At 40.3% G+C, this 19,014-nt stretch overlaps 12 protein-coding genes across 12 annotated transcripts; 6 read left to right on the forward strand and 6 right to left on the reverse strand. All coding sequences in view use genetic code 12, as the record gives it.

Moving 5' to 3' along the window:
* Positions 1-440: 440 nt before the first annotated feature.
* Positions 441-1,787, forward strand: TPK2 (cAMP-dependent protein kinase catalytic subunit; the record flags this gene model as incomplete). Its single annotated transcript, XM_007374414.1, has 1 exon — positions 441-1,787. One exon carries the CDS (start codon positions 441-443, stop codon positions 1,785-1,787), a length of 1,347 nt encoding a protein of 448 aa, XP_007374476.1.
* Positions 1,788-1,944: 157 nt separating this feature from the next.
* Positions 1,945-2,283, reverse strand: SPAPADRAFT_54934 (DNA-directed RNA polymerase II core subunit; the record flags this gene model as incomplete). Its single annotated transcript, XM_007374415.1, has 1 exon — positions 1,945-2,283. The coding sequence occupies one exon, from the start codon at positions 2,281-2,283 to the stop codon at positions 1,945-1,947; it is 339 nt and encodes a 112-aa protein (XP_007374477.1).
* Positions 2,284-2,468: 185 nt separating this feature from the next.
* SPAPADRAFT_60296 (uncharacterized protein) lies at positions 2,469-3,768 on the reverse strand (the record flags this gene model as incomplete). Its single annotated transcript, XM_007374416.1, has 1 exon — positions 2,469-3,768. One exon carries the CDS (start codon positions 3,730-3,732, stop codon positions 3,100-3,102), a length of 633 nt encoding a protein of 210 aa, XP_007374478.1.
* On the forward strand, positions 2,501-3,010 carry SPAPADRAFT_49893 (mitochondrial 54S ribosomal protein bL12m; the record flags this gene model as incomplete). Its single annotated transcript, XM_007374417.1, has 1 exon — positions 2,501-3,010. One exon carries the CDS (start codon positions 2,501-2,503, stop codon positions 3,008-3,010), a length of 510 nt encoding a protein of 169 aa, XP_007374479.1.
* A 1,868-nt stretch (positions 3,769-5,636) lies between the features above and the next one.
* On the forward strand, positions 5,637-6,529 carry AFT2 (Aft2p; the record flags this gene model as incomplete). The annotated part of the gene is made up of 1 exon (XM_007374418.1): positions 5,637-6,529. The coding sequence occupies one exon, from the start codon at positions 5,710-5,712 to the stop codon at positions 6,373-6,375; it is 666 nt and encodes a 221-aa protein (XP_007374480.1).
* A 154-nt stretch (positions 6,530-6,683) lies between these two features.
* Positions 6,684-7,716, forward strand: SPAPADRAFT_60298 (uncharacterized protein; the record flags this gene model as incomplete). The annotated part of the gene is made up of 1 exon (XM_007374419.1): positions 6,684-7,716. One exon carries the CDS (start codon positions 6,707-6,709, stop codon positions 7,490-7,492), a length of 786 nt encoding a protein of 261 aa, XP_007374481.1.
* A 787-nt stretch (positions 7,717-8,503) lies between these two features.
* Positions 8,504-10,957, reverse strand: ZCF10 (Zcf10p; the record flags this gene model as incomplete). The annotated part of the gene is made up of 1 exon (XM_007374420.1): positions 8,504-10,957. The coding sequence occupies one exon, from the start codon at positions 10,955-10,957 to the stop codon at positions 8,504-8,506; it is 2,454 nt and encodes an 817-aa protein (XP_007374482.1).
* A 253-nt stretch (positions 10,958-11,210) lies between these two features.
* Positions 11,211-12,707, reverse strand: SPAPADRAFT_135604 (uncharacterized protein; the record flags this gene model as incomplete). The annotated part of the gene is made up of 1 exon (XM_007374421.1): positions 11,211-12,707. The coding sequence occupies one exon, from the start codon at positions 12,705-12,707 to the stop codon at positions 11,211-11,213; it is 1,497 nt and encodes a 498-aa protein (XP_007374483.1).
* Positions 12,708-13,261: 554 nt separating this feature from the next.
* Positions 13,262-14,242, reverse strand: SPAPADRAFT_136524 (uncharacterized protein; the record flags this gene model as incomplete). Its single annotated transcript, XM_007374422.1, has 1 exon — positions 13,262-14,242. The coding sequence occupies one exon, from the start codon at positions 14,240-14,242 to the stop codon at positions 13,262-13,264; it is 981 nt and encodes a 326-aa protein (XP_007374484.1).
* A 311-nt stretch (positions 14,243-14,553) lies between these two features.
* On the reverse strand, positions 14,554-15,415 carry DQD1 (Dqd1p; the record flags this gene model as incomplete). The annotated part of the gene is made up of 1 exon (XM_007374423.1): positions 14,554-15,415. The coding sequence occupies one exon, from the start codon at positions 15,125-15,127 to the stop codon at positions 14,687-14,689; it is 441 nt and encodes a 146-aa protein (XP_007374485.1).
* Positions 15,416-15,524: 109 nt separating this feature from the next.
* On the forward strand, positions 15,525-16,821 carry SPAPADRAFT_60303 (uncharacterized protein; the record flags this gene model as incomplete). Its single annotated transcript, XM_007374424.1, has 1 exon — positions 15,525-16,821. The coding sequence occupies one exon, from the start codon at positions 15,626-15,628 to the stop codon at positions 16,517-16,519; it is 894 nt and encodes a 297-aa protein (XP_007374486.1).
* A 451-nt stretch (positions 16,822-17,272) lies between these two features.
* SPAPADRAFT_49902 (arrestin C-terminal domain-containing protein) lies at positions 17,273-18,961 on the forward strand (the record flags this gene model as incomplete). Its single annotated transcript, XM_007374425.1, has 1 exon — positions 17,273-18,961. One exon carries the CDS (start codon positions 17,273-17,275, stop codon positions 18,959-18,961), a length of 1,689 nt encoding a protein of 562 aa, XP_007374487.1.
* Positions 18,962-19,014: the final 53 nt, after the last annotated feature.

Genomic DNA, 19,014 nt, shown 5'->3' on the forward strand with positions numbered 1-19,014 from the left:
TCTCTTTATCTTGACAGGTTTATTATTATTGAAAACAATTTGGTAAACATTTGATAGAGTCGACCTGTTGAACTTGAATTTCTCTTCTGTTGTCTGCCCCTCCCCACTTTGCCCCATTCAAACAAAACAAAAAAAAAAATATCTCACACCAACGAAAAGTCAATTTGGCACATTCAATAATTCATAACCCATTGGCTTGTACCTTTTTTTTTGAAAAAGTCATTAAAAATTTATCAGCTCTTTTGCTATCGCCGACAATTGGAAACCAACCTGTCAAACTCAACCCAGAAAGATATTTGCATCTTTCTTTGCCAAGATTACAATCGCATTTTTGGTATCATTTTCCCACAGAGCAGAACTTACCCGCCTTGCGTGATTGCCCTCCTTCCACCCACAATTGTTTGTTTCCCTTCTTCTCACACCTCCCTTAATCCAATTCCATGACTAACATTTTACGTAAGCTTCACATTACCAAACTGAACACAGGTAACTCTGCATCAATTAACTCCCAATCCAACTCACCGGCACCGCAGTCCATACCAGCTGACAAAGACGTTAATATGGACTACTATCAACAACAAGCGAAAATTTCAGGTGATCAACAACTGCAACAACATTTAGTGCAGCCAGTCATCACTGCGTCCAACATCAATGCTACACCTATAGTAACTAAACCCGACCAGGCAATTAGCTCCCTCAAGGCCGCATCGGCCACCGCCGATGTAGCTGGTGCTGGTGCTAGTGGTGCCGCCGCTGCGGGGTTAGCTGGCACCAGTGCTGATGACGCCATTAAACGATCATTACTTCCTCAGAGATCGACCATTTCCAAGGGGAAATATTCTCTTGGCGATTTCCACATCATGAGAACTTTGGGTACTGGTTCGTTTGGAAGAGTCCATTTGGTTAGATCGGTGCATAATGGAAGATACTATGCCATTAAAGTATTGAAGAAGTACCAAGTGGTTAAGATGAAACAAGTCGAACATACCAACGACGAAAGAAGAATGCTTAAGTTGGTGGAACATCCATTTTTGATTAGAATGTGGGGGACTTTCCAAGATGCCAAAAACTTATTTATGGTTATGGACTATATTGAAGGTGGTGAATTGTTCTCATTGTTGCGAAAATCACAAAGATTCCCTAATCCAGTGGCTAAGTTTTATGCTGCTGAAGTTACATTGGCATTAGAATACTTACACAGTCACGATATCATATATCGTGATTTAAAACCAGAAAATATCTTATTGGATAGAAATGGTCATATAAAAATCACCGATTTCGGGTTTGCCAAAGAAGTGAGTACAGTTACTTATACTTTGTGTGGAACTCCGGATTACATTGCTCCTGAAGTAATCACCACAAAGCCTTATAATAAATCTATCGATTGGTGGTCGCTTGGGGTTTTAATTTTTGAAATGTTGGCTGGTTACACTCCATTTTATGATACAACTCCAATGAAGACCTATGAAAAGATTTTGGCTGGTAAAGTCCATTACCCCAGTTTCTTTGCCCCAGAAGTGATTGATTTATTGAGTAAATTGATTACTAGTGATTTGACTAGAAGATTGGGTAATTTAAGCAATGGTCCTGCTGATATTAGAAACCATCCTTGGTTTCTGGAGGTTGTATGGGAGAAGTTGTTAGCCAAGGACATTGAGACCCCTTACGAACCTCCAATCACTGCCGGTACCGGTGATTCTTCCTTGTTTGATCATTATCCCGAAGAACAATTGGACTATGGTATCCAAGGAGAAGACCCCTATGCACAATACTTTTTGGATTTCTAAGAGCTTTGTCATTTGATGTTTGTTTTTTCTTTATATATTTATCCTACATCTTTATTGTAAAATTTAACGTTTATAAATAACTTCCTAAATGAACTGAATATAATACAAACACAACAACCTTCTAAAATGCAATATAGTGTACAAGTAAAGATCTACCTTACGCCTGGAACACATGTTTACAATTCAAGCAAACATAAAACAAAATCATACTGGTGTCTTTTCTTCTTTGCTGCGATTGGAAAAACACGCATTCTCGGTTGGCACACTTGGGACATTCCTTGTCGGATCTAGGCAAGGTAGGGTCGTTACCAATATCTTCAACCACACCAGCAGTAGCACCGATATTGGTCATCAATTCATGACGGTATACCTTGGGGTTTTCTGCCAACTCGGTGTACCCACAATTTCGACAGGCATAGAGAAGTCTTTGTCCTTCCTTATCCTCCTTGGGATAGAGCATATTATTGCATTCTGCACAGAATCTAAACGAGGCCATGGTTGTGTATCTGGTTTGTTGAATGCTGACTGTAAATATTTGCCTTGAGGTTTTTTGAATTTTTCATAGTTAAGGGTGGCAGGTCGTGTGCTTTGGCGCAATTCCCATGAAATTTTTTTTTCCCTCTCTAATTTGGCAACAAAGGTCAAAAAATTTTCAAGCTCGTATACAACCAGGCAGATACCAAGAGTAAATAGACCACTGATACACCACAACCATGTCCGCCGTCATCCGTCAAGCCGTTAGACCAGCCTTAAGGTCCATTGCTTCCAGAAGAGTAGCATGCATAGCCATCCGTCACAATTCTACTGCTGCCGCTCCAGTTGATCCAAAGATCTCCGCTATTGTTGACCAAATCTCCCAATTAACATTATTAGAAACTTCCGCATTGGTTACTGAATTGAAGGAAAAGTTAAACATTTCCGATATCGCCCTTCCTGCTGCTGGTGCTGCTCCAGCCGCTCAAGCTGCAGCACCAGCTGAAGAAGAAACTAAGGAAGAACCAGAAGAAAAGACCATCTTCTCCGTCAAGTTAGAATCATTCGATGCCAAATCCAAGCCAAAGATCATTAAGGAAGTCAAGACTTTGCTCGGATTGAGTTTGGTTGAAAGTAAGAAGTTTGTTGAAGGTGCTCCAAAGGTATTGAAGGAAAATGTTCCAAAGGAAGACGCTGACAAGATGAAGGCCACCTTAGAAGGCTTAGGTGCTAAGATTACCTTGGAATAGACAATTTTGACATAACTTTGTTTTCTTGTACATATATACATATATATTGTTAATTTTAAATAAAAAAAAATGCAACACATATCACATTTTTAATACCTACGTATATACGAGTTCATCAGATGCAAGGGAGTGGTTGTTGCTGAAGACTGTTGTTTATGTGGAGTAACCGGCATATTAAATGTTCTTGCGAGGTTGCTGGTTGTGAATGGGTTTGCATGGGCGTCTGGTTCAATGTGTTTTAGTTTCCGGTTAATAATTGTGGGTCTAGTAGTGCGGGGATGGGCCAACGATACGGTATTTGATCTCTCGTCATCAAACTCGCTATCGCTTCCGGTCTCGTTGTGGATAGTCGACTCATCCGTGGGTGTGTTTAGTCCTTGCTGTTCGTGGGGGAATCTGTACATTGACGTGTTCGTTGTGGTTCTGCTTGGAGGCGGTGACAAATTGGATATGTAATGTTCGTCATGCAACTCAAACATCGACAGCCTCTTCAGTCGTGATGGATGCTTCTGCGGAGAGATTGTTTGAATCACCAACTGTCGATACGAATCCACCAAACGTGAATGCTTTGCGTAGTCCTGATTGCGGCTAACCTGGATCATTTCCATGGTCATGGTTAGTAATTTGGTTAACTCATGCTTTTGATAGTTGGTTAAATGCAATGTTGATTTGACAATCTTGATCAAGTCTTCAACCTGGTCAGCGAGAGAATTGTCAGCCATAAGAGGGTCAGGTAAGGTGTTTTAGTTGATTAAGTTGCTAGCAAATATTTGTCGTGTAGTGCACATAAAAAATTGTGGTGGTTTTATGGGATCATTGAATTTCCCCCTCCCCCATCCCAGGCCAGATTTCCGTTATCTTTGCTAAATCAAATTTAAGGAAATTTTTACCACCACCACCACTACCACAGTGAAAGTGTCACCAACAAGCGCTAATCAATCAAAGTTTAACCCCTTTACTGTTCGCAAGTACTACTTTTGACTCGTACAACATTCTTATAGATCCAGACTTGTGTTTCTGGCATCTAAATCTAGGCATCCACAATGTCAATGACATCGACTGCTTCATCGACCACAGATCAGCCGTATAGGGCATCCTACAAAGTTTCTCTAGCTGATTTGGATCTAGAAGCACAAAAGTTCACTAATAAAGAAGACATCAAGCCATGGTTGCTTAACTGTTTGGCCCGCCGCAAAGGTATCCATGTGGTGATTGAACGATCGGACACTAGTAAGATCATTTTCAAGTGCAAGAATAAGGAAAAGAAGACCAAGATTATAGAAGCCAAGAACATCAAGTCCAAGATTCAGGTTAGGAGGTTGACAAGCTGCCCCTTTAAGATTAGAGCTAATTTCAGTCTCCGTAACAAAGTATGGACCTTGTCGGTGGTTAATGACACGCATGATCATATAGTTACTGAAAATGACGAAAATATACCAATAGAACTACCAAGTGATAACACATGGAAGGAACCAGCGTCATCTAACACAAAGGACCAATCGTCCACCAGTGCAGTGAGAATACCGACTATCACTCAGACATTAGTAACTGCATCTAACAAAGAAACAACAAAATCGTCTTCTAAGCCATCGTCGTCCTCATCATCAAGTTCCTCGCTATCATCAGCCGTTGGGAGTGCAGTTTCTACAGTTCCTACTGCGTCGGGCTCTCTGCCGGAATATGCCAAACGCGCGGCATTCCTTGATCAATACGTGAATGACTTTCCTTCTACCAAGACAAGTAGTTCCAACGATGTGTTCTCAGTATTGGTTAGTCCCACCGGCTCATTACCTGGTCAACGTGATATCTTGTTTGATGCTCCATTTGTACTACCCAAGCCAACTCCAACCACCGTGCCTGCACCGGTTGCACCACCTCCTCCTCCTCCTCCTCCTCCTCCTCCAGCAAAGCTTACTTCTTCGAAAACTGCTCCTTCTTTAAACATGCCTACCTTCTCCCCATCATCAAATATTAAACAGCATCGTAAAAGATCAGTCCCTAATATCAAAAAGGAAGAGTTGAAAAAGCGAAGACGACTGATGCCACTTGGATTAGAACCTCAACCGTTGTTTCACGATACCAATCTTCGTGTCTCTCCAACACGCCAAGAGGTCCTTGAATCATTACGTCAAGATATCAATTATAAGGTGAATCGAATCTTGAGCGATAACAGTACCTTGTTTGATAAGTCTGATGTGCTTGAATCATTTGTTCTACAAGTCATTGATGACCATTGGCGCTACTTTGGGCCTCGATTCATGTATAGGTTGCGTGCTATGGCTGAAAAGAAGAGAAAAAGGAGGAGTGACGTGGGAGTGAAACATCCACAAGAAGACCAAAGCCAAGATAGTGTAGCTGCCGTGGTGGCTGCCGCCGAAGCGGCTCAAGCAGCAGCAGCAGTAGCCGAAGAGGCAGCAGAAGCCGTGGCGGGAGTGGTTGCTGCCGCTGAAGGAGTAGTGGATAATTCAAAGAAGGCTTCTTCATCGACCATGTTGAGTGGATGGTTGAATCCACCTACTCCAGGAATGACTTCTGCTCAAGCCAGTCAAACTGCAAATTTGATCCCGCTTTCTCCTTTGTTGAATGAAGATTCCGACAATGATTATAATGCGCCTCCCACTGACAATAGCAGTGGAGGTGTGCCTGGGCTGTCTGAAAATGGCAATATAGTCCTGATAGGACCTCGAATTGGTCCTGAAATGCCAAACTCCGGCATCAATCCTCTCTCTAGTGGAACTGGTCACCTTCCGGGGCTCAATGCAACAACTAATTTAAATTCATATCTAATCGGAAGTGGATCGCAACTACAACTGATCCAGAACCAATCACAACAATTACCACCGTTTAATTCAATTCAAAACAAACTTCCATCGCCGCCAACCACTCAAACCATGTTAAACATGAGTAATACCAACGCTATGGTCAATTCCGTATTTAACATTTCTCTGTTAACTGCCAATATCAATAATTCAGGGACAACAGCAGGAACGGCGCTTATGCCTCTCTTGGCCACCTCCAATACCCTTAACCCATCCCACCTTTTCAAAACTTCAAGTAACAGCAAGAACAACATGCTTTTTGGAACAACAACTTCAAGTGGGAATAATTTGTTGAATGAGTTAAAATTGTCAAATAGTCAATATGGAACCCAAAGTTCAACGCCACAGCAGTTTGCTAATAATTCATTCTCAGCTAGCTTCGGATTGGGACAATTGGGTAGTCTGCGTGATACCACTGCCGGTAACTCTGGTAATCCTGGAGCCAATAGTGGGACAAACGCTGGTGGAACTAGCAGTGCGTCAGTTAATGGGATCAGTTCCCTGATTTTGAACAATATCGGCAGCTTTAATGATTCGGGATGGTGATTGCTATTTTATTTATTTGCTTTTCTTTTACTTCGTTTTAATTTTTACTATGTGTTATTTAGAATTCAGTTCTTCCTTGGGAAATTTATTATTGATATTTTTATAGAGTTAATTATTAACTATTCGAGAACAATGCAAACGGACATTTAACCTTGGTTGATAGGTTTCATTGTATAATACTTAGGTTAACTTACATTTACCACCACTATAACCCCCGGTCCCTGGTATGGTAGCGCCGGTTTGCAATTAGTGGCAATAAATTTAATTGGAAAAAATTAGCTTTGTTGCCTTTTGACATATCTGACCTCAAACAATCATCTACAATTACACCATGTCATCATTCATATCTATTGCGGAGGGCACGCAGCCTGATCTTTCATCAACCACGCTCATCATCCCCTCAATTTCAATAGGAAATATACCCCAATTGGCGATTGACCTCCTCATTCATACCTTCTCGTTTGCCAAAGTTGGTTCCTTGGATGATTTATATGTTTACCCCTTTGCCTCGCCCGTAGACTACCTGAAAACACCAGTTCCTGGAATATCCCGTGCAATCGAAGTGTACCATTGTCCTGAATTACAACTTACGTTAGTTCAACAACGATCACCCATCCTCCCATCGTATACGGATGTATTTGTCAAGGAAACAATATTACCCTTCATTAAAGCATTCAAGTTTGCCAGAGTTGTAGTGTTGGATTCTTCTGATGCGGGATTAGTGGAACACGTTCATGCGGGCGGGATTGAAGTGTACACTACCGAAGTATTATTGAGTAAATCCCTCGAGTCATTGAAGTTATCACATGAAACTCAGGAATTGCAAGAATTGGAAGCCCAAGAACAACAGAAACATTCTAATTACGTAAGGAGTTTGTTGAAGGCATTCAATTTACCCCGTATTGACAAGAACGTTGAAGTTAACGTGGATTTTATGGTCTTGGTTAGTTTTGTATATGAAGGAGACAATTTTTATGATGCTGAAAAATTGGCCGATAAGTTGGGTGAAGTTTTACGATTGAAAAAAGTTGATCGCTGGACAAGACCAGTAAGTTGGTTTGGTGCTTATGGAGATAAACCTGTTCCTGATGCAGTTGAAGAAGGATTATTTGGATAGCTTGTTTAGGTGATAATAAAAGAAATAAGGTGTTCAAGGGTTGTAAATTATAACTTCTCTCTCCTCATGGAAAAAACTGAGCTTATTGCTTATGCTTAGGATCATTCTGTCAAATAATACATATATCTGTTGCATTATCATAAAGTTTAATCGTAGTGGATTCCCTTGTATTTTCTGTCTTCACGGTGTACATCAATATATCTAATACATATCGTAACAATCATAATATAAATCATATAAAAGAACAAAATGTATAAATCTAAGAGATTTGTAATCAATTTAAACAAAGAGAACAAAAGAAGAACCAAGTTTGATGTAGAACTGGAATCATTTCCTGAGATAATCGAAACCATTGTAGGAGAACCTCTTGTTTCAGATGCAACAGCAAGGGCGTTAGCCTAGCCATCAGTCTTGTCACCAGTATATGTGGCACCTACACCAGTGCTGGTAGATGAAATAGTTGATTTCTCTTTACTAGACTGTCCTCTAGCTGAAGCATCAGTTTCACCACCATGGCTCGTCTTGGCTGAAGTTTCAGGAGTAGAAGTGGAACTATCGGTCTTTGGCACGGGCTCATCTGTTGACTCTTTAATTATACAAGTTGAATCTAGATTACTTAGTTCTTTGGAAGGGATTGAATAGTCAATTTCAGTTCCAGGTTCACCAGTTGTGGGAACTCCAGAAGTGTTATCAGTAGTAAGAGTACTAGAGTGGCCATCAACTGAATCGGTACTATCAGTTCCTGGCGCTTCAGTTTCTGTTTCGTTTGATAATATAGGTAGTATAATAGGGTCCAGCCTCCTTGGATTCTAGTTTCCGAAGAAGATGCCATGATTCTGCCATCAATATATGAGCCACCGTGGTCTTTGGTCAAAAAACTTTACTTGAGATATCTTTCGATGCTGTCACTTCTGTAGATGGAACGTAGCTGCTACAGTAATGCAAGAGATTGGGCTACCGTCATATGTAGTTGACATGATACAGATGCTATTATTATAAAATATGCCTATATTATCTTTGATGACTGTCCTTAACACTATATTCTCCACTGTTGACCCTTGGTAGTTGTCTCATAGTAGACATACCAGCTTCATCGTTACGAAATGCCCTGAGCCCCTCCAAGTGTGACATGTGCGAGGCTGGAGGGAATGGTAACATTGGGGATGCCCCTGTATTCGGCGGGAAGCTTGCCAGTGGAATAAGCCGCGGAGGTGGGGGTGTCGATGTATTATTAACCCCATTAACCAAACTTTTCAGTCTTCCACCAATAGGAACACTTTCCTCGGGTGAATTTAATAAGTTTGCAATCATAGGGGATTCCTTGGCAGAATTATCAATATCTGTGTTCATCAATTTGTAAATATCAAGTGATATTTTACAGGGTATGGATGTAGCCGACGCTGATGTGAGACAAGATCTGAAATCACGGATGACTTTATCTCGTTCGTGAGGTGGAAGATCTATCATATGAGGGAAGTTGAGACACATGATTAAGAAATAGTCTATAAAGGGATAGTATTGGAGATGGGCAACCGTGCGCTCGTTTATTATTCCTCGAATGGAAGTTATTGCTCGTGTATATTGGAAATCTCTCGATTTGAGGATCCTATTGTTAATGGAGACATCGACATCCTTTAGCGAGGATAGTCTTATGGCAAGGATACACCAAGTTAGATCGCGTCCAAGATGTAGAAAGGCAATAGGTGCAGGGATGGCATCTGGTGTGTACTGCTCTATTCGACAATAATCAGGCAAGTCGTCATACCAGTCATTTAGCATACTTTTAAACTTTGCAATTGTTAATGTGTTTGAGTTTGTAAAGTCTTGCTCTTGTTCAATCTTAACACCGCCGATTTCATCGTCTAGCATGCCTTTAGAAGTGTCTATATTACTGGTTATGGCCAAATTTACAATTGAAACAACTTTAATCGCCTCGTTGAATGTACTTAAGAATCTTCCCGCGTCTAGCTTTATCTTTGTCCGGTCTCCTTCCCAGCTCTCCCATTCTTCCCACCCATCAGTATTTATCAGTGGGATAGGCCAATCCATAGCCCTCACCACTGGTGATCTCCCCATTCTAGCTGCTAGCACAGTGTTTATAATAAATACCGAAGCCCATGTTCTCTCACGATTGATATTGTTCAATGTGGTAATATATTTTTTACCATTTGCCAGCTGTTCGATTTCGTTTTCAGGCCCACCTGGGGCAGAAGGACGCATCAACCGCACATCAATGGCCATTCGAGACCCTGAACTTATTAGAACCCATGAGAAATCCCACAACCCAATCTGGTAGTAATACATCCCTAGCAATACTTGAGCCTGGATAGTTTCTATGGTAGATGTTATTGAGTTCTCAAGTGCCACTATCGCATGCTTGGCATAAGTTTGGGTGTTGGTGATCTCCAAAGGGGATGCTGCAAGTTGGCCAATGGCAAGAACGGCCCATACAAGTGCAATCAAATTAAGGTCAGGAGGAGGCGATTGTCCACCATCAGTGGGAATGGGAGGACGTGGTTTGGTTAACTGCAGTACTTGACGTACGATACTCACACGATCAAGCATGGGTATCCAAGGATGGTAAATGCGGAAATAATCGTCCACTATGGCTTGCAGGTTGATGGGGAAAGCAAAGATTTCCGGTGGAGGTTTTATAGCATTGACAAACGAAGAAACGTTGAATATGGATCCTACTCGAAACGGGTTTCTAGCAAAATTGTATTTTTGAATGGCTCTATTGGTGAATCCAGATATTAATTGCGAGAGACCGTGGTACTGTAAAGCTATAGGTTCCCATGCAGCACTAGTAGGTGGTTCAACCTCGTCTGAAATGAATTGGAATATATCATAATTGAAAAAGAATGATGGGTCGCTTATAGGATCGTAGAAGAATGGTGTGCTTGTGGGTTGTACTGAAGCAACTGGTGGCATTGCGTGTTGCACTGGGGGAACTGCTGGAACTGGAACTGACACTGGCACTGCCGGTATTGGTTGCTGCAGCGCCGCGGGTATTTGAATTGTAGGTATATCCTCTGCTAATGGTGGTTGTAATTGGTTTGATAGGTTGGGTTCTGGCTTTATATATTGTTTCCTCTCTGGCACCTTTCCACCATACTTGTTTATAAACTGATCAGATAAGGATGTAATCAACGAAGTCTCCCATTTCAGCTCACCTATTATCCGTAACATTCGATCTTCATCATGGATTAACTCTCGCATCTTTGCTTTTACAGTATGATCCTCATGACATAACTCGCCAATCAAAGCCAGTAATAACGCAACCTTCTTTTCCAAGTCACGAGTATACCCGGGGGGTAATCCACGACGTTTGGATGACTCAGCGTACGTACATGTTTCATGGTTGAATTTGCATGAAGAACAGGTAGGCATCAATCCATCACATTTGGCTTTCTTTGACCGACAATGGTCGCATGCTTGTTTCACTCGTTGTCGTTTGGGATTCATGGGTTTGTAATTGTTATATCAATGATGTCAGAATTGGGGTTGTTTTTTTTTTTTGATAGGTGGGGGAAGCTAAACCTTAAATTATTTTTATACAAGAAATGCATGAAAAAAAAAAAAAAAAATTTAATCATCTCAACGAACATATTGTGCATAGACCACATTTCCGAAAAGCTGTGGCCTGATGCAACCGAAGCTGCCAAATTTACTTTTAGTTAATTATTTACTTTTATGCATTACGTTTATATAGATTTTTCTAAATTTCAATCTTCTTTAAGTTTGGCGATACTTCAAACTTAGCCCCGGTCTTTTCTGTGATTTCTTCAACTGAAGATGCAGGGTCGATTTCAATCAATACTAGTTTTCCGTCAACAATATCAAATACAGCCAAATCAGTGATGATTCTAGAAACACATTCCTTACCAGTTAATGGGAACTTACATTCTTCCAAGATCTTTGGTCTTCCCTTCTTGTCAACATGTTCCATGACAACAACAACTCTAGTGGCCTTAGGGTTGGAAACCAAATCCATAGCACCACCCATACCTTTAACTCTTCCTGGCAATCCCCAGTTGGCTAAATCTCCCTTGGCAGATACTTGTAATCCACCAAGAATAGTTAAATCGATCTTACCACCTCTAATCATGGCAAATGATTCTTCTGATCCAAAGAGAGAAGCACCTGGGGCAAGAGTAACGGTTTCCTTACCAGCATTGATCATATCAGGATCTTCCTGTCCCTTTTGTGGGTATGGTCCTAATCCAAGAATACCGTTTTCTGATTGAAGGGTAACATGGATATCAGATGGTAAATAGTTTGGTGCAAGAGTTGGCATACCAATTCCCAAATTGGCAAATGATCCATCGGTGAATTCTTGAGCAGCCCTCTTTACTATCTTGGCACGCTTCAAGTCAGCTTCTGATTGTTCAACTGGTTCTTCTGATTTTTCTTCCGAGAATTTGAAAATTTCAATATCCTTTGGTGTAGTTGATTGAATGACTCTATCAACGTAAATAGCTGGTAAATGAACATCTTCAGGAGCAATTTCACCAGGTTCAACAATATGTTCAGCTTCCACAATGGTTAATTTAGCGTTTCTTCCCATAGCTGAGTTGAAGTTACGGGCGGCACCTCTAAACCAACAGTTTCCTAACTTATCAGCCTTGTAAGCCTTGACTAATGCAACATCACCGAAAATAGCAGGTTCCAAAAGGAACTTTCTTCCGCCAAATTCTCTCACTTCTCTAGCTTCACTTGTCTTTAACACCTTTTCTCCGGTTTCATCGTATCTAACTGGTAATTTACCCTCTTCTAACCAGGTTCCAACACCAGCAGGACTGTAGAATGCAGGGATACCGGCACCACCGGCTCTAACTCTTTCAGCCAAGTTACCTTGTGGGGTCAATTCCAAATCAATCTTACCTGTAAGGTACAACTTTTCAAAAGTACGGTTCCCACCAATATAACTGGAAATCATCTTGGTAATTTGGCCAGTGACCAATAATTGGGAAAGACCTCTTCCATCAAGACCAGCATTGTTGGATACGGCAGTAATGTTGTTGATTTCTGGCTTTTTCACAAGGGCATTGATAATGGTGTCAGGAACACCACTAAGACCAAACCCTCCAGAAAGAAGGGTGATATTGGATTTTATACCTGCAAGAGCTTCATCGGTAGTAGACACAACCTTGGAAGGAGTTGTTGAAAGGTAACGAACAGCAAATGATCTGCTGAGAGTGAATCGAGATAACATCGTTGAGGTATTTGAATATCCGTTAGCAGGATTGAATTGAGCGAAGAAGCGGGAAATCACATTAATATATATACAAAGTGGGTGGGTGAAACTCAGCGGAAATACAATGAACCTTTGTGATCCCCCGGGAATATATTTTATATTAGAAGTCGATGTGCGGAAATACGCAAGGTGCACAGGTAAACAAAAAAAAATATACCGGAAATACCGTTTTCGGGATGGTCCCCACTTATTTTTTTTGATCCTGCACCCCAGTGCTGTCATTTCACACGAGTTACTGCAATTAATTAATTGGTTATTATATTTAGACGGATATACAAGAACTATAAGAGTGTATATGTCGCCTCAATTTAATTTAATTATTGATTTATATATCTCGCATTTAAAAAATATCAATCACACAAATTAAAAACTATATAACGCATGAACTATCACGCATGAACTATAACGCATGAACTATACCGCATGAACTATAACGCATGAACTATACCGCATGAACTATAACGCATGAACTATACCGCATGAACTATCACGCTTGAATTAAATGTCACAGATTAATCTAAAGCCGCAACTGGTAATCCATCTTCGTTCAATGTCACTCCCTCAACTCCTTTAATAGCCGTTCTGTTCCTTTCAACCCTCAACAGTTGACCTTCCTGCTCAGAAATAATCTTGAAGTCCCATCTCAATATCCAATCCTCTTCATTCATATCAAACTCCTTTGCTCTGGAACCCAACCTTTCCAATTCAAACAACAACAGAGATTTGACTCCAAACACAGCATCTGAAAATTGATATGGATCGCCTTTCCCATAAAGAGCGGTGATCAAAGTTTCATACCCTGGTTTCTTAATTATAAAATGGATATGAGCTGGTCTCATGGCATGTCTCCCGACATTGTGTAACAATTTCCCCACAGGCCCATCATCAGGAACCAGATAAGGTACTGGTTTAGTGGCTCGAATCAAAAACGAACCATCTGATCGGGTACGCACGATTCCACGCATGTCTGGATGGGTACGATCCGAATACTGCGTATCGTATTTTCCATGGGCATCGCAATGCCAAAGGTCAATCGTGGCATCTGGAATTGGATTCCCATCAGTATCAGTGAGGAAACCAGTAATCACCACAGGTTCTCCTTTTCCAGAAGAAGAAATGGATTCACCTTGCTGTTTAACCTCAGCATCATGTGTATGGAATGGACCAAGAAGAGTACCGGCAGTAGCCGAAGGTGGCTTAGGGTGGGAAATGGAATCGACTAATACCGAAAGTCCAAGAACATCAGAGAGAAGAATGAACTCCAGGCGGATATCTGTAGTTATATCACCACACTCGGTTAGAAATTGAATACCCGTCATCCACTCTTCTGTGGTCAATCTGGTGTCACGGGCAAAATCATGAAGATGTTGTATAAGTTTGGATAACACAAATTGAAGACGTGGATTGTTTACCGTGTTGGTATTAACAGCAATTGCGTTATCAGTGATTGTTTCATCACTCATATCGACGAGTCTTGTTGCAGCTGGAGTCATTTTTTTTGTTGTTTAGTGGAAGCGGGTTGAATGAAGGTACTGGAAGAACAGAAAGAACTAACGCGATCATACGGGGTATTTATATTGTTGCTTTTTCAATACGTTTGTCAATTCAGAGGAGTCGTATCTGCAACCGATTGCACCCCAGTTGATAACAAAAGTGTGGGGTGCTAAAGGGATCCATCGGATGCATTGTTTGGTCCGGTATGGGTAGATCGATTGCATTGTTTGGTGCTTATTAACGTTCACAAAGATCTAGAAAAACTCGGAAATACATTTTCTTACATTTCCACCCGGAATTACATTTAAATAAACTTTTTGCATTTATCTATATTAATTTGAAATAAATACCAAATCAATTGGACAGTTATTGTTCTTAGTCTATTTCATCTTCAATTCTTGTTTTTAGGACTCAAAAGACTAAAGCTCAAGTTAATGTATTGCTCAGTAGTTCAATGCATATTCAATAGAGGCAGTATAACCGTAAACTCCTAAACCGCAAATAACAGCCACGGCTTTATCACTTAAATAACTCTGATGTCTAAATGGCTCTCTCTGATGGACATTAGTGATGTGGACTTCAATGAATGGGATTGCTGTTCCTAAAAGTGCATCCCTTATACCCACTGAGGTATGTGTGTATGCACCAGCATTAATCACTATGAATCCTACCCCTTCAGTCTTGGCTTGATGGATTCGGTCGATTATAAACCCTTCAGTGTTGTTCTGATATACCAACACTTCCGAACCATCATTTTTCAATGCAGCTTGGGAGATGGCAGCATTTTCAATATCCTTAAGGGAAGTCGTTCCGTATTTCTCAGGTTCCCTTGTGCCTAGTAAATTGAGATTGGGACCATTAATAAGGAGTACTTTCTTGACCATTGTGTGTATAGGGAATTTGGGAGTTGGGGAGTTGATGAGCTTGAAGTTGCTCAGTTTGAATTTTTTTTAGACTAGTGCTCGTTTTTCGTGCTGGTATGACTCAATTTGGTGGCTCATGGACGGAGAACTAATGAACAGGATACATCGGTTAATAATATTTGCGCAACAAACAAACTGCGCGCATTTACTGTGTTACAGTATCTATAATGTTAAAATAGACGCGACAAGCACTATCCACACTTTGGCTAAAGGAAAATAATCCTATGTTCTAGGCTGTGTGTTTGGTGCGGGGTGGAAAAGAATTATTCCGAATTCTTTCCACAATTGATTTGTCATCTCCCCCCAAATAAACTCATTTCCGAAATTCGTCCCCCTCGTTTTTTTTTTTCTATTTTGCATATTTCCGGGGACTAAGATTTTACCCGCCACATGTTATTTATACGTCCAAGAATTCTGTCATTGCTTCTTCACAGGAGACTAACTACATCTACTTATACAATGACCAACGCCCCAGTTGCTACTACAACAACACCTGCTGAACCTAAAAGATTTGGTCTTGAAGATCAAGTCAAACGTAACCCCCATCCTGACTTTAACAAAGTTGAAAACTCCCGTCCTGGATTTGAAACTGAAACCGCCTGGAAATATACTCAAATCCCTAATAAGGACTGGAAGGTTGGATCTGGTGCCAATGATGACTCCTGGAAGGCCCATAAGAAACTCGAAATCGACCCCTATGGAGAAGGAAGACTCCCAGTTGACAATTACAAAACATTGATTAGTGCTGTTGTCCCACGTCCAATTGGTTTCGTTTCTACCATTAGCAAAGATGGTGTTCGTAACTTGGCACCTTTCTCGTATTTCACAATCGTCAACCATGACCCACCTATCTTCACATTAGGATTCAGTGGTGGTAGAGGTAACCCAAAAGATACATGTCAAAATATTTTGGATACCGAGGAATTAACTATCAATATTATAAGTGAATGGTTTGTAGAAGCTGCTAACTTCTGTTCTATCAATGCTCCAATTGATGTCGATGAATGGAAATTATCAGGATTGACTCCATTACCATCTTCCAAGGTTAAACCTGCTCATGTGGCTGAATCGGCATTTTCAATTGAAGCAAAGTTGATTCATTCGCACGAATGGAAGTCAAAGGCTGACGAAAACAGAGCCACTGGGGTCCTTTGTATTGTTGAAGGTATCAATTTCCATGTGAGAGAAGATGTTATAAACAAGGATTTGAATAACTTGGATATTTCCAAGTTGAAACCAGTAAGTAGATTGGGTGGAATTACTTATGGAAGAACCATCCAAGGTTATGAGAAATTAAGACCCGATTTTTCCAAAGAAGAAGAAAAGGAAGAAGTTAAACAGTTGTTGCAATAGTGGAATCGTGTGTGTTATAGATTTAGATATATTATCTACTTTATACAATTATCAATATAGGGATGTTCTCTGTTAGCTTTTGTTGGACAGAATATAAAGTCTCCTTTGCCGTAGGTTCAACTTTTCAGCTTGCTGAATGATTTAAAACTGATGTCAGAAGCATTTTTTATTAAGATATTATAGCGGATAGATAATTCAGCTCTTCCAGCAATATTTTCTAGCGTGTATTACAACAATTTGTACATACATTTTGTCATAATTGTTTGAATAACGTTAGCTTGTTCTTGCATACTGGCTTGTTCGGATTAAAAAAAAAAATAAAAAAAAAAAAAAAGAAACGCGCAGAGCGGTTGCAAAAATTACAGTGATCATCTGTCAGATCATGCATAAATCCATGACAGCCAAAAATGGTAATTGTTCTTTCATTGAAATTTTATAACCTCATCTCGGCGATTATCGGATTTTATGGAACCGTATCGGAAATATTTCGAATTAAATCATGCACTTTGGTCATCCATTACTCCTTTTTAAACATATATCTAGTTCATTAAAGGGGTGTAGAAAAACACGTGCATTTACAAACAATTCATTTCTTTTGTTTAGCTGTCAGACTGCAGTAGTTTAATATACTCACGTAGTAACAATATTCCGAGGTAACTAAAATATAAAAATAGTCATATTTTCCACTCTCCCAGCTTTAGATCATGGAGGCTTATAACGGTTAGACATTTTCGGTGATATTACAGTGTAACAATGCTAGCACAACACTCACCTATATTCCCTCGCTCGAGATTAACTATATCACCAGAAAGAAGTGGCCGTAATTTTGCTCAGCTGATAACTTCAACAACCCTCTTACCTGTACTTCCCGACCAACCTACGGCAAAAAGTTCCTCAATTGAAGTATATATCATTCCTACTGAGAAAAACTTGTTTGTCCAAGGATTTAATGCGCATGAATACACCTCCCAGCCTCCAACTCTCCTCCGTGGATCTCTATACCTACGAGTTTTGAAACAATGCAAGATCAAATCAATTACTCTCACTTTGAGAGGAATTCAGAAAACTTTTTGGCCAGATGGTATACCACCCTTGAGACACCTGCATTGGCAATCTAACGATTTGATTACACATAGTTGGCCATTTTATCGTTCTGAAACTAGCACTTGTATTTCTGACAACGGGGCTGATTGTTTTGTTGAATTGAATTCTAAAGATGAAACAGCTCATGAATTACCCTTGCACCCCAATAATTCAAATCTTGCTGAAGTATTTTATCCTGGTGATTATATTTATAATTTTGAGCATCCATTGCCAGCCTCAATACCCGAAACATGTGATAGTGAGTTTGGTCGTACAAGCTATTGGTTGGAAGTAGTTGTAAGTCGTCATAGAGTATTCAATCCAAATTTGTCGGGACAAATTCCGATAACTATAGTGAGAACGCCGTTAGTTGAAAACGTTAGAGATAGTGAATCCGTTGTTATTACTGACGACTGGAAAGACCAGCTTCGATTTGAAATCGTTATTGGTTCCAAAACATTTCTGTTGGACTCATATTTGCCCTTGGTGTTTAGATTTGTTCCTCTCTTTGGGAAACCAGCGGTGCATATGATTCGGGTGTATTTAACTCAGACTATGAAATATCGCTATCCGCCTAAGAATGCAAAGCGTCTGGATCCAATAACCAAGACTATGCTACTAAAATATAAGGCAAAACATGGGCATTCTCTATTATCTGACACCAGTAATGACTACAACTATCTACCTAGAGAGTTGGAATTTCAGATGTATGTACCTCAACAGTTTGAAAGCTCTTCTTATTCCAAGATTCATCCAGACACTTCTTATGAAAACATCCAAGTGAAGCATACATTAAGGATTTGCCTTAGGCTTTCCACACTTGATCCTATTAATCCTGGGAAACGGAAATATTTTGAAGCTTGTATGGAGGCACCTGTGCATGTGTTATCTCCCCTCGCAACTTCCCGACATACATTACTTCCCGCGTATAATGACCTCGTTCCTCCCCTTGTGATGGACAATATTCCTCATTGGATTCATGAGCGTTCTGGTTCCTCCTCGAGTAGTATTTTTGAACAAACAACTTCAGATAACCAAGTGCATACAGAAGCACAGGAGACTCTTGGCTTCCACCATTTGACAACCAGCGAAGATAGTATTGGTTTCGAACGCACGACGCATTTGGATGCTAATTTATACAGCCCCACAAAGTCTAGCACATTGCAATCTCATATATCCTCACCATATATGAGCACTTTTGAGGCTCCACTTGGCATTCCATTCAGAGCCGTTCATCTATTACGCAATCCTAGTTTCAACCCACCTCCGTTTGATGCTGATATTCTGCCCCCTGGTATTGATTATCTTCCACCCCCTGCCTATGACGGTAGTTATTTTGAACAGCAATTGGTAGTTTAAAATTGGTTAGATTAATATATCGTACATATAATAAAGAATGGAATACTATTAAC

Source organism: Spathaspora passalidarum (assembly GCF_000223485.1).
Source record: "Spathaspora passalidarum NRRL Y-27907 unplaced genomic scaffold SPAPAscaffold_3, whole genome shotgun sequence".
Taxonomy (NCBI): domain Eukaryota; kingdom Fungi; phylum Ascomycota; class Pichiomycetes; order Serinales; family Debaryomycetaceae; genus Spathaspora; species Spathaspora passalidarum.